The 14,231-nt window shown below is 41.4% G+C and overlaps 1 protein-coding gene and 1 long non-coding RNA gene across 3 annotated transcripts in view; one reads left to right on the top strand and one right to left on the bottom strand.

Moving 5' to 3' along the window:
• macf1b (microtubule actin crosslinking factor 1b) overlaps positions 1-14,231 on the bottom strand; it is a 54,245-nt gene that overhangs the window by 2,351 nt on the left and 37,663 nt on the right. For both annotated transcript variants that reach the window (XM_034697114.1, XM_034697113.1), the window contains 17 exons: positions 14,010-14,180; positions 13,761-13,916; positions 13,454-13,660; positions 11,861-11,980; positions 11,607-11,776; positions 11,353-11,512; positions 10,937-11,131; positions 9,801-9,926; positions 8,996-9,139; positions 8,688-8,876; positions 6,646-6,760; positions 6,345-6,511; positions 6,045-6,207; positions 4,230-4,384; positions 4,044-4,118; positions 1,775-1,892; positions 1,422-1,567 (listed from right to left, as the gene is read on the bottom strand). In XM_034697114.1, the coding sequence (XP_034553005.1) occupies positions 1,422-1,567; positions 1,775-1,892; positions 4,044-4,118; positions 4,230-4,384; positions 6,045-6,207; positions 6,345-6,511; positions 6,646-6,760; positions 8,688-8,876; positions 8,996-9,139; positions 9,801-9,926; positions 10,937-11,131; positions 11,353-11,512; positions 11,607-11,776; positions 11,861-11,980; positions 13,454-13,660; positions 13,761-13,916; positions 14,010-14,180 (2,577 nt within the window). The remainder of the gene's footprint in view (positions 1-1,421; positions 1,568-1,774; positions 1,893-4,043; positions 4,119-4,229; positions 4,385-6,044; positions 6,208-6,344; positions 6,512-6,645; positions 6,761-8,687; positions 8,877-8,995; positions 9,140-9,800; positions 9,927-10,936; positions 11,132-11,352; positions 11,513-11,606; positions 11,777-11,860; positions 11,981-13,453; positions 13,661-13,760; positions 13,917-14,009; positions 14,181-14,231) is intronic.
• On the top strand, positions 135-12,050 carry LOC117822411. The gene is made up of 3 exons (XR_004633166.1): positions 135-215; positions 10,931-11,261; positions 11,403-12,050. It is a non-coding gene; the product is annotated as an uncharacterized LOC117822411 (long non-coding RNA).

Below are 14,231 nucleotides of genomic sequence, written 5' to 3'. Positions count from 1 at the left end.
CACATGCGCAGCCTTAAGAAAACGCGCTGCAAAGACCACAGCACAACACATTAGAAAAAACGCGCTGCAAAGACCACAGCACAACAGAAGTGTTTCCAGAGGACACTTAAAAGTGATGCACACGTCCGGACATGCTTGTTGTTGACGCGGATTTTGTTTCACAGCGCTAATAAGGTTATCTTACCGTCAGTGGTGTTGGAAAATGAGATAAAAAAGTAAGTGTCTTTGATTTATTTTTACAATGTGATCGCATGACTCAGCCTATTGCAGTGATCTGCTAAACTACAAGCATGTCCGTATATGTGCATCACTTCTAAGTGTCCTCTGGAAACACTTCTGTTGTGTTGTGGTCTTTGCAGCGTGTTTTTCTAATGTGTTGTGTTGTGGCATGTGTTTTCAAATTGATGAAGATGTTTTCTTAATTTGCTTGTGTTTTGTCTTTTTGCATGTGTTTTCTTAAGTTGCAGTGCTGTGAGCTCTCAGGGCCACCGTACAAACATATGGGGATGTGGGCTGAGATTTGTGCCACTAGAAACTGAAATTGAATAATAATATTGAATTTTAAAAGCATGTTTTGAAACTGAATTTATTTGATTTGAAATTGAATTTAACCCACTTGAAAATTCAACTCTATTTTCCTTACATTCAAAAAAAAAATAAAAAAAATTTCAGTTCAGCGTGGCACAACCATTACTCTTCCTCACGGACATACATGACGTAATGGTTGTGCCACGCTGAACTGAAATTGAATTGTGCAAACTGAAATTGAAATTTTATTTTTGAAGTTAAGGGAAATAGAGTTGAATTTTCAAGTAGGTTAAATACAATTTCAAAGCAAATAAATTCAGTTTCAAAACAATTTCTATTTCAAATCATGCTTTTCAAATTTAATATAATTATTCAATTTCAGTTTCTAGTGGCGGGCTGCATGGTGCTGCAGTGGGTAGCGCTGTTGCCTCACAGCTAGAAGGTTCCTGGTATGAATCCCCGGCTGGGCAGGTGCCTTTCTGTGTTGAGTTTGCATGTTCTCCCTGTGCATGCGTGGGTTCTCTCCAGGTACTCCGGCTTCCTCCCACAGCCCAAAAACATGCTCACCAGGTTGATTGGTCACTCTAATTTGCCCGTAGGTGTGAGTGTGTGCGTGAATGGTTGTCTGTCTCTCTGTGTTAGCCCTGTGATAGGCTGGTGACCTGACCAGGGTGTACCCTGCCTTCCGCCCGAAGCCAGCTGGGATAGGCTCCAGCCCCCCGTGACCCCTAACGGGATAAAACGATCAAGATAATGGACGGAGTTTCTAGTGGCACAAATCTCAGCCCATATGAGGATTACTTAGGTAGACCCTGCAAAACTTCTCTGGGGTGGATAGGCAAGTCTAAGGATATATCAACAACATGGCCTTAGCAAAAGGAGTGTGGTCTTGCCTTGCGTGTCATGGGGCTGGTGGGGGCAGAGGCACTGCTGTAGAGGCTGAGGCTGGAGTTTGACCTGCTGACAGTCAAACCCTTAGAGGAGCTTCCAGCTGGGGACAAGTACTTCTCCTTGATCTTCAGGTTGGTCCGGCCTTTTACTGTGGGCGGCAGAGCGGGGGAAGTTAGCAGAATACACTGGAGACTGTGTGTCGAGCTCTTATAGATAGATGCATGCATTCTTAATAATATGAAAGTGTATGAAAACATTACCTAACATCAGCAATGCACTCAAAGATTGATTGTGCACAGGGTTTTTTTTTTATGAAAGCTAAGTTTGCAGGAATTATTTGGAGTAGGTTACTGACCTCTGCAGGGATCGTTCTTGACCAGGAACTCATCCAAAGCAGTCCAGCCTCCGCCAACTCGGACCATCAGCGTGCTGCGCAGAATACGAACCATTCGCAGCTGTTGGGAATCTCCAAACTACAACAAACAGACGGAAAACCAACCATGAACTAGTGTTGTAGTCAAGACCACATTAACCGAGACCTAGACATGTCCGAGACCAGAGTGCACCGAGACCAAGACAAGACCAAGATATTTAGGGACAGAGACCGAGTCAAGACCAAGACCAAGGCAGGGCGAGACCGAGACAAGAACAAGACCACATATATCAATGAAAAATCATGATGAGAGTTCCCATATGAAAATAAATTTAGAGAGGAGATCTCAAAAGTGTTTCATTTCTGTCTCCTAGACAACAATGAGATCTGTTTGAAAGCAAAATGAGATTATAGCTTATGTCTCCTGTTTCTCATTCTTGCCTCCAGAAAAAAAGTTGTAAAAAGTCTCAGCTTAGTCTCCCTTTCAGTTCAAAAGTAGATCTGGTCAGAATCTGAAATGATTCTCAGGTATTCCTCAAGTGTTGTGACTCCTTTAGAGCTCAGGAGGAGAAATCAGGGAGCTCTCTCAACTGTCTCAATCTAACCTCATCCATTTGTTTTTGTCAGACTCAGTTTTTGTGTCTCAAGTTGAGCTCAGATGGAGCGAAGAAAGAGCCTGAGCTCATCTTTTCATCAACATTTATAGTGCCCTGCAAAATTAACATTTCAATGTAATTGTCCACAAACTTACAATTCTCATTAAAACATTTGAACCACTTGAAAGATCAGCTATTTAGATGTCAAATGATCTCTTCTTTGACTTCACAGTCTGGTCCTTCCTTTACAAGTCTGTTTAGAACAAAACAACTTCACAAAGATTTAGTGGATTTGAGAGAAATTGCAAAAGATAGAGATTTCATACAACAGGTATGACCGACCATTTATTTAAAATATGGGCTGCAAAAGGGCTGACCAGATTTAGCCAGATTATTATAATTAAAGGGGTGGATTATTTTGGGCGCTGGTGGCCTAGCGGTCTAAGTGCCCCACATACAGAGGCTACAGTCCTCGTCACAGGGGTTGCCGGTTCGATTCCCGGCCGGTTGACCATTTCCTGCATGTCTTCCCCCGCTCTCTACTCCCCACATTTCCTGTCTCTCTTCAGCTGTCCTCTCAAATAAAGGCAAAAATATATTTTTAAAAAAAGAGAAGAAAATTAGCCAGTAATGAGATCTCTCATTTAAGTCTCAAATAAGACTCATGTCATGGTCTCAACTATTTCTCCTAGTGAATTTTAGGAGAAACTAACAAGAAACCAATGAGAACAATTTGAAACTTGAATGAGGCTGAAGGGAGAATCTCAATTTTGTCTCCAGAGACTTAGAAGAGAAAGCCTTGAGCAGTAAAGTTTTCCTCTGGGTTAACAAAATGAAAGACTTCTGTTTATTTTATTTAAGCTTGATTTCAATACAATTAACAGCAAAAAACAAGGTTTGGTTTTGTCTTTGTTGTCTTTCTTTTGACGCGCTGTGAGAGACTTTTGACTCTTTTGTTTTGGTCGTCTTTGGTTTAACTTTCGCTTCAGATCAGAGATAAAACTGTGTTTTCTGTTTCCTGTGATCTCAGCAGAGGTTAGAGGTCGTAGCTGAGCAGGATTATTTTGTCAAGCCTTTTTTTCCTCATTAGTTTTGTGCATTTTTTATTTTCTAACATTTGTAGTGTTTTTATCTGATGGGTTATAGGTGTTGACTGTGGTAATCCTGTGGCAGGTATTTAGCTTTACCCTTCTCTCAGTGTGCCTCCAGAGTTTGTTATTGATTGTGTAATTATTGCTTAATTAAATGTTTTAGCAGACGTCTCTGGTCATGGGCGCACAGTCTCTCTCCTGTCGTCTGTCTCCATTCATTAATGTCTGAGTGCAGGGGAAAAATCAGGTGGGAAAAAAATGAATGAATTGAGAAAGGAGGGGGGGTTCTCTCTTATCACAGTAATGACAGGGACACAGAGTGCATCATTGGTGGTCTCAACTAGTCTATATAAAATACGGAGTCCGCCCAGTCCGAGACCGAGTGAAAATGCTTATGATTCCAAGACAAGGCCGAGACCTTAAATAAGCGGTCTCAAGACCAAGACTGGTCTGGAGTACTACAACACCACCATGAACTACAAACTATATCACTTGCTGTAAAATCATTGGAACTCAGAGAGCAGAGCACAATATGTTTTATCACATTCAAAAAAAAGGACTCACCCTGTATCTATTGGCACTTATTTGTTCCACTTGAAACCTCTTGGGACAGTTACACTGTGACACCTGTCGACTCACCTAAAGAAGGAAAAATAGAAAAGATGCGTCACATTAATATAACCTGCTGTGAACAATCAGACAGTATTGTTTTTAATGGTGGGTGTTTCCCTTCACTCTGCAGATCCATACCTCCTCGTTTATTTGATCTGCATCCAGTGTTCTTCTGTACGGATCTCTGCTGGGGTGAAGCGCGCTCACAAACTCGTAGTAGTCGATGAAGCCGTCGCTGTTCATGTCAAAGATGTTCGCCACTGCGTTCATCTCCAGGGAGTTGGTAGGGAATTCTGGAGAAGGGAGATATTTGGAACTGTGAGGATTTATTTACATCAAGTAAGATTCCTCATCAGTTATCATTCCATGGTGATGGATTCTTCTCTGCCTGTTGTGGTGGATTGAACATGAAACTGTCCTCATTCAGCTCTCCTTCTTCTCTGAGCTCTGTGGTTCACACACCTTTAAAAAGAAACTAATGTCACAACTTTGAACCCTGCTGCTATCATCACCACCGCTCATGGTTTAACTTTCTTTGTAGAGATCGCTAACCTAAAGTTTCTCTCACCTGCTCCACTCCTTCATCATATTGATGGACAGGATCCAAGATGGAAATGTCCGTAGCCTGCTGATTTAGCATGCTAACAGAAGCTAACGTTTTAGCCACATTGTTTATCAATATGATGATAAAGGAAGCAAACTGTTTTACCTCACCTCACAGTCTATGGTGTCAACAAGATAAATTTGCCAAATTTCGTGTGACGTGTGATCAGTTTGCCTCTGGTGTTGCTCATGTTAGTGAAAGTTAATAACTGTTGTCAAGGGGTTTGGACCAATCAGAATCAAGCTTCTTACACAACCGGAAGATCAGTAAGAAAGCCGGGTAATAACCATAGACTGTATAAAATATGGACGTAGTATCCGTGACGTCAACCATCTGTTCCTGAAGCGCTGTTTTGAGGCCAATCGGCGGCGGCGGTGGCAGCCATATTGCTGCTGCTGAGCGATTGTGGCTTAATAAAGAGGCGGGCTTTGAGCCTCCGAGCCAACAGCTACAGTGTTCCAGCCTGTCAATCAAGTCAGCTGTGCCTCTCATTGGAAGACTCGTAATCTCAATACCTTTGAAATTGCCGCTTTAGAAATAAATTCACCCCCATACAGTGTGTGCCGATTGAGAAATGAGCTATCCAGACTACACTCGTCTTTTTGAACCAGGCTGTAAACATGTTTATTTCTGCTGTAAAGATCAGCTTCTTTGAATTGGTGTGTATGTGGTTTCTACTTCTGGAGCCAGCCTCAAGCAGATCCTCGATGAACTGCAGTTTATAACACTTCTGCATTTGACTCATATTTTTAGCCCGGAGGTTGCCGCTTGGTAATAACAGGCATAACAGATGTTTAAAACCTCAACATGAGAAACAATGGAGATATTCTCATTGGCATCAAAAGTGGGGATTGCTCTCGTTCAGGCAGGCCATGGCGTCAAGCTTGTCCTATCGCACATCAGCTGCTCTTAACACCAGCCCCAATCAGCTGACAGCTCAGCTCATTACATATGCACATCTAATTGGCAAATAGCAATGATTTGCAGTTATTTTTACCACTGTCATATCATCATTAATGCCAGCTCTGCCTTCACTCTGTGGGGTCTTTGCTGCTACTGCTCTGCCTGCCTTGGCTTTTCATGTATGCACATGAAAGAGAGGCGAGGTGTGCTCTCTCTACCTCAGGTTATGCCCTTCCATGTAGGCACATGGAAGGGCAGGGAGCTCCCAGAGCAGAGCCGTACCACCAAATATAACTTATTGCAAGCAAATAACTGATTATTTATGACAGAATCATTCATTTAGTTAAGATAATAATTAAAATTGTGTAAATCAGGTGTTTCAGATTTGAATTCTCTGAAATGAAAAATACAAGATTGTATTTTTGGTTGTGACAAGTTGGTCTTACTGGAGCAAAGGACATAATCGACAAACTCCTTCTGGCTGATGCGTCCGTCCTGGTCTCGATCGATGCTGCGGAATACGTCCAGGATCCGTGACTTCAAATGACTGATCCACTGCATGTAACGCTTTCGCCAAATATTGAAGTCAAAGTTTGCAAACTCTTCCATCTGTGTAGAAATGTAAAATAAAACATCTTTATCCAACATATCATTATATGAATGCAAAAGAACCAAAAAGGTCTTTAAAGCCATGGTAGCTTATATTGTAAGATGTTAAGCTGTGTACATTTTAAAAGTACAATTACCTCTTTGAGCATCTGCTGGTGTTGCTCCAGACGGGTTTGTCTCGCCACAGCCAGCAGCCAGAGTTTCTGCCACTGACGGACCAGCTGACTGAGCTCTGGGGTCTGGGGGTCAAGGTGCTCCAGGGGAATGGGTATGACAGGCTGAAGCTTCTGAGCGCTCCTCCTCTCTGGATAGAGAAACAGCAGCATAGGGATCAACTTTATGACCTTGTTGGTACTAGTATTGCTATTGTCCTCCAGCAGTCACTTGGAGGAATTTCTTTTCACATGTTAGTAAGATGCACTGTTCATGGTGGCTTACTCATGAGTGGTCGTTTGCTGGGGGAAACTTGATGTTTAGGAATGCTCTTGTGTCTGCAGATCTTGGTGGCCTGTTCAACCTCTGGAAACTTTTTGTTTAACTCCTCCATGAACACCTGCAGAGAGGGATGATCAGCTGAGAGAATTAAAACATTTTGGTGCAAACTCATAATGACCGCTCTAGATAACAAAACAAAGAAAACACTTTGAAGAGAGTGAGATTTACTTCAAACTGGAGAATATGAGTTGTCTATGTAGTTTATATATTCACCCTGTTTTCGGCGGTTGAACGGACACAGGCAATTAACTGTTATTTTGTGAAGTACTTCGGTTCCTTACTTCCGGCCAATGCTAAATGCCACAGTTATGTCTTTGCGGAAAACAGAGTGTGTGTGCCGTCAGAGGTTGCCATAACAGCTGGTACAAAAAGCTACTCAATGACGAATATTTTAAACCGGATGTCCGGCACAAAAAGCAGATGTATTGAATAGATTAACTTCAAGGTACTTAAGGTGAAGAGCTTGACAGATAAGTTAAGAGTAGTACAGAAGTCACTAAAAATAGATTGCGGCTGCTGATAGCACCAATATTGCTCATCAATTGTTCCTGCTATCCATTCCATCTCAGGGTATTGTGAAGTTGATTCATGACTGAAGTGATACAGATTTCATCATTATTGACAAAGTTTTCTCATGGGCAGAATTTTCTTTTTGTTTTTCTTGTGCACACCAGAAACTATCCTGTGCTCACGAGAACATTTCTTGAGATCACCAAATATTATTGCGTGCTCATGAGAAACTTTGCCATGCGCACAAGAAACTTTCTCGTGAGCACGTAATAATTTCCAGTGAGTATGAAAAAAGTATTACGTGCGCACGCGAAATAAACTGCATATCCCATCGGATAAAAAACACACTTCAGCGAAGCAGAATGTATGTTTTAGGTGATGTTCTGAGACAATAAAGTGGTGACGGTGTGCAAGCAAAGCCGTAATATCTTTATAATGAAGCCCAATGTTGAAATAAAACTCAACTAACTGCAGTACTGTCATTTTTAGATTAGAAGACAGCGATGCACTGGTTGATCTCAAGTGCGCACATGGTGCCTAGTGCACATGGGAAACTTTGTCGTGAGCACGTCAAACTTTCTGGTGAGCACGGAAAACCTTCTCATGAGCACGCAATAATTTCTTGTGATCTCAAGAAATTTTTAGTGTGAGCACGGGAACATATCAAAAAAAATAATTCTGCCCATGTCACTTTAGGGGCTCCGTAAGGTTGTTCAGATTAAGAAAAAAAAATTCTATAAATAATAATACATTTACATTTTAATAACAATAATGATAATTAGAATAATAATAAAATCCATAACGAAAATAAGAACCCTAATAAATCAATCAATAAAAAAACAAATAAATAATACATAATCATAATGATAATATTAATTCTAATGATTATTATTCTGATTCTGTTTAGTATTAGTATTATTTTAATAATTATAATTCTAATCATACTATCTATAATGATAATAATCACCCTAATAATAATGTCAATTATAATGATATCAATAATAATATCCATAATAATAAAATACAGTCTTTACACATGTGAATAATGCACCAGGGTATGTCAAATTTTGAGCCATAGATGTATCTAACATCTGGTTATAATAACAACAGTAAAGTAACAGGCTTGATGTAGAGGTTAACTGTCAGAGGTCATCCTGAGTTGGATTTATTGACATGATCACTAAAGTAAGAGTGTATTTTTTAATTGGGCGTGTTTGGCGATAAGGTCCATTTGTATAAAATGCTTTGCCCAAATGAGTGTATATAAGCTCATTTAAGTGTATGCAAACTACATCAGCACAAAGAGATACTATTTGATATGTAATACAGTTCAGGGTGCATTTAACACTGTGCATGCTCTGTGTGAACTAGACAGTGTTGTGTTAGCTCATTCAAGCTCACATGTTTAATCTGCACAGTTCTTTTCTGAATCTTGCCTAAAGTGTAGTGAGGGAAAAGAGAAGAAAAAATCATACAATGTGCTGCTGGATCAGTTCTTGGTTCTGCTCTGTGGTCTCGGCCAGGGGCTCCTGGTCTCTAAGGCTGAGGGACTCCTCTGCTGATGAGATCCAGTCCAGAAGCCTCTGGATCTCCTCTTTCTCTGCTTCAATGGCAGCTAAACTAGTCTGGATCTTCTGGCCCTGCTGCTGAGCCCAGGTTTGAACCTGAGTCAGAAAACAAGAAAGACAGGGACAATCCACCAGTTCGATTTAGATGCTCTGAAAGGCTGAGTCCACAGTTTGATGGTGACTTTTGGTTCCCAAAATGAAGAAGTCACACTCACCTCCTCATAGCGTGTCTTGGTGACACTGATCCAAGACTTTAAGGTTATAATGGAGTCTGGGTGACAGGAGGCCAGGATCTCCTCACCTAGACACTGGATGTTTTGCAAGTCCACCGCCTGAGCCTGCAAGGCACTCATGGATTCCTTTGAGGGAGCAGAATAAGATTCAACATTTTAATCAGTGAAATGCGTATTGTCATGGAGAGGCCTTATTTCAAAGTAAAACCACATGTTTGATGACCAGTTAGAACAACAGCTAACATTAGCATCCAACTTAGCAAATGTGACATGAGCTAGAAAGTTATTTCCTGGGAAACATTGTGCTAGCTTAATCCTATTGCAGTTTAAAGCAATACCAAACAATAATATGACCAATAAGCAGGGATAACAGTTATTCTAATGGAGTAAATGCTAACATTCATTGTTTGACTGCAGCTAACAGGTTAGCAAATGTTTTTGTGACAATCAAACTAGCCTCTGTGTTATGGTGGATTCCAAACATGCCGTACATTTTGATTATTATTAAACAGTGGTGGAACAAAAGGATTCTGTCTCACGGCCACATAACTGCTCCTTCATCAGGTTGAATGAGTTCAAGCATGAGCATCCATAAAACCCACCCTCCTTCACTACCCTTGAGCCAAACACTGAATCATTATCCACATTAACTTGTTGTTCTGAAGTACATCCTGACCCTTGACCTGACCTTTCAGGACACAGACAAAGATGGGGAATAAGCATTTCCCCATAGGGTGGGGGGGGGGGGCGGGGGCGTGGGGGTGATATGGTATCATGTTATACTGACCTTGTGTTGTTTGCGGAAGGCTAGCAAGCTTTCCTCCTCCTCTGGTATGACTCCATACTTCAGTATTCTCTCTGCCTCAGTGAGCCGCTCCATGAAAGAGTGCACAACGCCATCGAACTTTTCAGCCTGACAAGAACAAAGACAGAGATAAAGATAGAAGTAGAGCAGGGGTTTGTGGCTTTGAATATTTCTATTTAGATTCACCTGAGACCAAGACTTGTAGTTTGTAATCATTAATGGTTACACTTCATTTTTTGGACACTGTTTTTCATGGAGCTCTGAGGTTCATTACAAGTTTTAAGTCTCTAACTCACTGCTCCCTGTATGCTTGAGTTGGCTGGTCTGCATTGTTTACCCCTAGACTACATCACTGGCATGTCCTTGTTTATAAGGCGATCCATAGCTTGCTATTTATGTGATTTTATTAAGTTAAAAAATACTGGAGGCTAGAGTCTCCACGTGTGTCTTAAAATGGTTAAAAAGAGTTTTAGATGCGCTGCTCCTGAGTTTGAGTGAGCTTGTCTCTTTAAATGTTTTTAAAAGCAGACTGAAGGCGTTGGAGGAAGATGCATCAGCTTGTAGAAGCTTTGACTGATGACTTTTGTTCTGAAATTCATGATATGTTGTCATCTCTTAGAATTCTGTGTTGTTTGTCTGTAACTTTGTTGGAACATGCTGCTGCAGATCTTGGCCAGGACACACATGTTAAAGAGATTCTTAATCTCAATGTGGTTTTCCTGGTTAAATACATTAAAATATATATATACATTTGTAGTGTTATGGTTTCACTTAAAGCTACATTCTGCACATCTCCAATCCTGCAAACTGACCTTCATTCCAAGGGCATGAAAGTATATTGTCCCTGTCAGGCCGAAACCTTGTATCTCCATTTTAATTTTTTTTTGCATGAATCAATGCTAATGATCTCCCTTTATGCCTGTCAGTAAGCGTTCTAAAATGTAATGAATGCAAAGTATTAAAAGAAAGCATATAGTTGAATCTCATGCAGTTTTTAGTCATGTGAAATACATAGGTATCTTTTTACTTCCTTGAAAGTAGTGGTTTTGGAGATACACGGTTTCTACCTAACAATGATGACATGCACATTTTTTTTCTTCTTTTTCTCTGAGGAGTACCTGCTGAAGTGCAGCCTCCAGTCTGTCCTGCTTGCTGACCGACAGTTTGCACACAGCCTCCCAGCGGCCCTCCAGCTCATCCATCTGCTCCTGAAGCCAGTGAGCATCAGCTGTGCTGCTCCGGGTCAGATCCCTCACAGAGCGCTTCAGAGTCCTAATGCATCCAGCCCTCTTCCCCAACTCCTTCTGGAAGGCCTGCAAGAAGAAAAAAAACAGTTCTGCAATCTTACACTTTTAAAGTCTGGGATATAGAAATTAAATGACAAGAAGTCATGTGGAGATTGGAAGTGGGAGCTAATCCTTGAAGACTATCATAACCTTCATTGTGAGTTTGAACTTTTTGATTCCAGCAGTTTGAGAAAGACTTTTAAGTTATTTTTTACAGATGTACAGGTGATAGATGATAGGTATTGTACCTTGTGTTTGTCTATCAGGTTATGCACCATGTCTTTGTCTCCACCAACAGGAACATCCTCAGCGAGTTGGGGCTCTGCTCTGTACAGCCAGTCATTCAGAGCCTGCAGAGCGTCAGTGAATCTACCTGAGAACAGCAGCGCCTCCTCCAGCTTGTGCTGCCTGAGCAAATCATATAAAGATAAGACATCAATATTCAAAGATCAAGATTGTGTACTTAAATGGTATTCTTAATCAGCTGTTGGCAGTTCCATACCTCTCCATAGACTTCCCACTGATGGTGTCCCATGTGTCTTTGAGTTCAGCCAGCAGGTTTTCAAGATGCTGTCTATCATGGCTGGTTTGAGCTCTCTCATGAAGGGTGCGTCCACTCTTTGATGTTGCATCATACATCGGCCTTTTTGACCTCAGTAGTTTCTGGAACTCCTGTTATCAAATTAAGTATTCAGGTTAGGTATTCATAAAAAATCTAATATTACCAAAGAGTATCCCTTGTAATGTTTACTGCACCTTTTGCTCAGTCAGTTGTTGTTTAATCTCCTCGTGGGACACAGCGATCTCTTTGTGTGTGTCCAATGTCTGTTCTACCTCCGTCATCCAGTCCACTAGCAGGCGCCATGATTCAAGGAACTGAAGTATGATAAATATAGACAGATTTAAAACTCAAGTTCCTCTGAGTCACACTTTAAGTCAGGGGTTCCCAAAGTGGGGGTCGGGAGCCCTGCGGGGGTTGCAAAACACTAATTGGGGGTCACAAAATATCTTAAAAAAATGTCAAATTAAATGTATTTATTTTATCAATAATTCTACAAAAATGTAATTAAAATAGAAGTTGAATTTAAAATAAAAATATGTGAAAAAAAAAAAAAATGTAATCTGTTTTTCACTTCTCTTTAGGTGCATTTCGACCAGGAGTTCTGGGGTCTTTTAGCCCCCAGAACTACTTTGCCCTGAACTAAAAGGTTCCTGTGCCCCATTGTTGTCTGCATTTCGACCACGGGCTGAAGTCCCGGGTAGATTGTGCAAATCAGGCCAGTGACGTATGGAGGAAAAAAAAGTAAATGCACTACACCACCAGACCAGTAGAGGGCAGTAAAACAAAGACGAATGCCATTCATCACAGATGACACCATAGAAGCAGACGGACAGGCAGGTATCACAACACAACAGTTAGCCTGTTAGCATGAAGAGACTCAGCTGGTGCTGTTTTAGATGGTGCTATATTTCATCACAGATGGATTCACTGAATCAACACGTGAGAGGAGATAAGCGTGAGCAGCAAAGACGTTTCAACACGGCTTTAAAATCCTTTTGAACTCAAAAAGCCGTGGCAGAGATAGGCCGGTGTTTTGGTTTAAACAGCGACCCTGTTAACTGGAGACTTACAGCCGGATGCATCCCTCATAAACGTCTTTAGACGATCATTAAATATCTGATGAGGATATTTTGAAATCTTAATAAAAACTAAACTAGTTTGCATTCCCAGGAACTCCCTCTGTGTTTCAACAGCTGTGTAAACTCCACAAACACTGACACGTTCAGCTGAAGGTCACTTTTAAAACCGTAACACCGGGAGGAGAGACGCATTCACGGTGGGCTGAGAGAAGACTACTGTTACAAGCTGCTAAATCAAGAGAATCACAGCTTCTTCTTTTGAAAAGTACACACACATACAAAAAAGATAGAACAAATAAAAACTAATGAAAGAAAGAGAAATCAAGTGAATCACAGATGTGTGTGATGTTATTGTGGACGGAGGGCGGAATAAAAACTGAGGTTAATCTACCAATCAGACACGTTCAGCATAAGTCCCGGGACTACCCCCTAGCAGTTTTTTTTAGGGGGGGAGACTATCTACCCCTGAACTAAATTTAGACCCTGGGTCGAAACACACATAGTTCCGGGGTAAAGTTCCTCTGGCCGAAAAACGGATTTGTATGTTAGTCTATGAGGAGGAATATTTCACCTCCTCCTCGGCTGACAATGGGGGTCGCTAGTCTCCAGGACTGCTATTACAGAGGCTGCGGGCTGAAAGGTTTGGGGATCCCTGCTTCAAGTGAACCTACAGTTTTAGAAAAAGAAAGGTTTGATATGGTGGTATACCTGTCTGGCGTTCTTTTTAACCTCCTCCAGCATCCTCCCTCTTTCTGAAGCACGTTGCTGTAACTTTTTGAAGCGATCCTGCACGGTCATGATCAGGTTATGGATGACATCACAGTCTTCCTTCCTGCTCAGCTCTGTCAGTCTACGGGCCGTGTTCTCCACTGTGTTCTTCTTCTCGCCATAACCTTTCACCTCGTTCACCAGGGTCTGTGTAGATAAAGTATTTAACATCACCACAAATGAATATTCAGAATGTGTATGTTACTGCGGATTTAAAGCAGATGCACAGCAGGGTAAGAAGACGTACTCTGTGATCCTGCAGCTGAGTACAGACTGTGTCCAGAACAAAGCTGGCAGCAGGCAGAAGCCCGATGTACTCTTCACACTTGTTCATTTTAGTGAGAAGTTCCTGCACGTGACTGTGGAACTCCTTAGCCAGGCTCAGTCCTTCTGTGAGCTTTGCCTGTGAAATAAAAAAACATCATAAATCTTTCACCCAACTATTGTTAAAACAACAAACAGGAGAAAGAAAACAAGAGGATGAAGAGTTAGTAACCTTTCTGTCCTGGACTTTGCTGTAAACAGACACCCATTTCTGTTCAAGTATGGACAGGCTGTGTTCAGTGCTTGATCCCCGCACTACATTGCTGCTCTCCAGCATCCTGTGGATGGCATTCTTCACATCTGTGTAGGCGTGGTGCTTTGACTCCATCTCATTGCACAACTCCTTTTATGGTGAGAAGAAGGAAGGCAGCCAGATTTTAGCAAAAAATATGTT

This window comes from Notolabrus celidotus, chromosome 12 (genome assembly GCF_009762535.1).
Source record: "Notolabrus celidotus isolate fNotCel1 chromosome 12, fNotCel1.pri, whole genome shotgun sequence".
Classification (NCBI taxonomy): domain Eukaryota; kingdom Metazoa; phylum Chordata; class Actinopteri; order Labriformes; family Labridae; genus Notolabrus; species Notolabrus celidotus.
The sequence above is the reverse complement of the archived record's forward strand: the minus strand, read 5'-3'. Positions and strand labels throughout refer to the sequence as shown.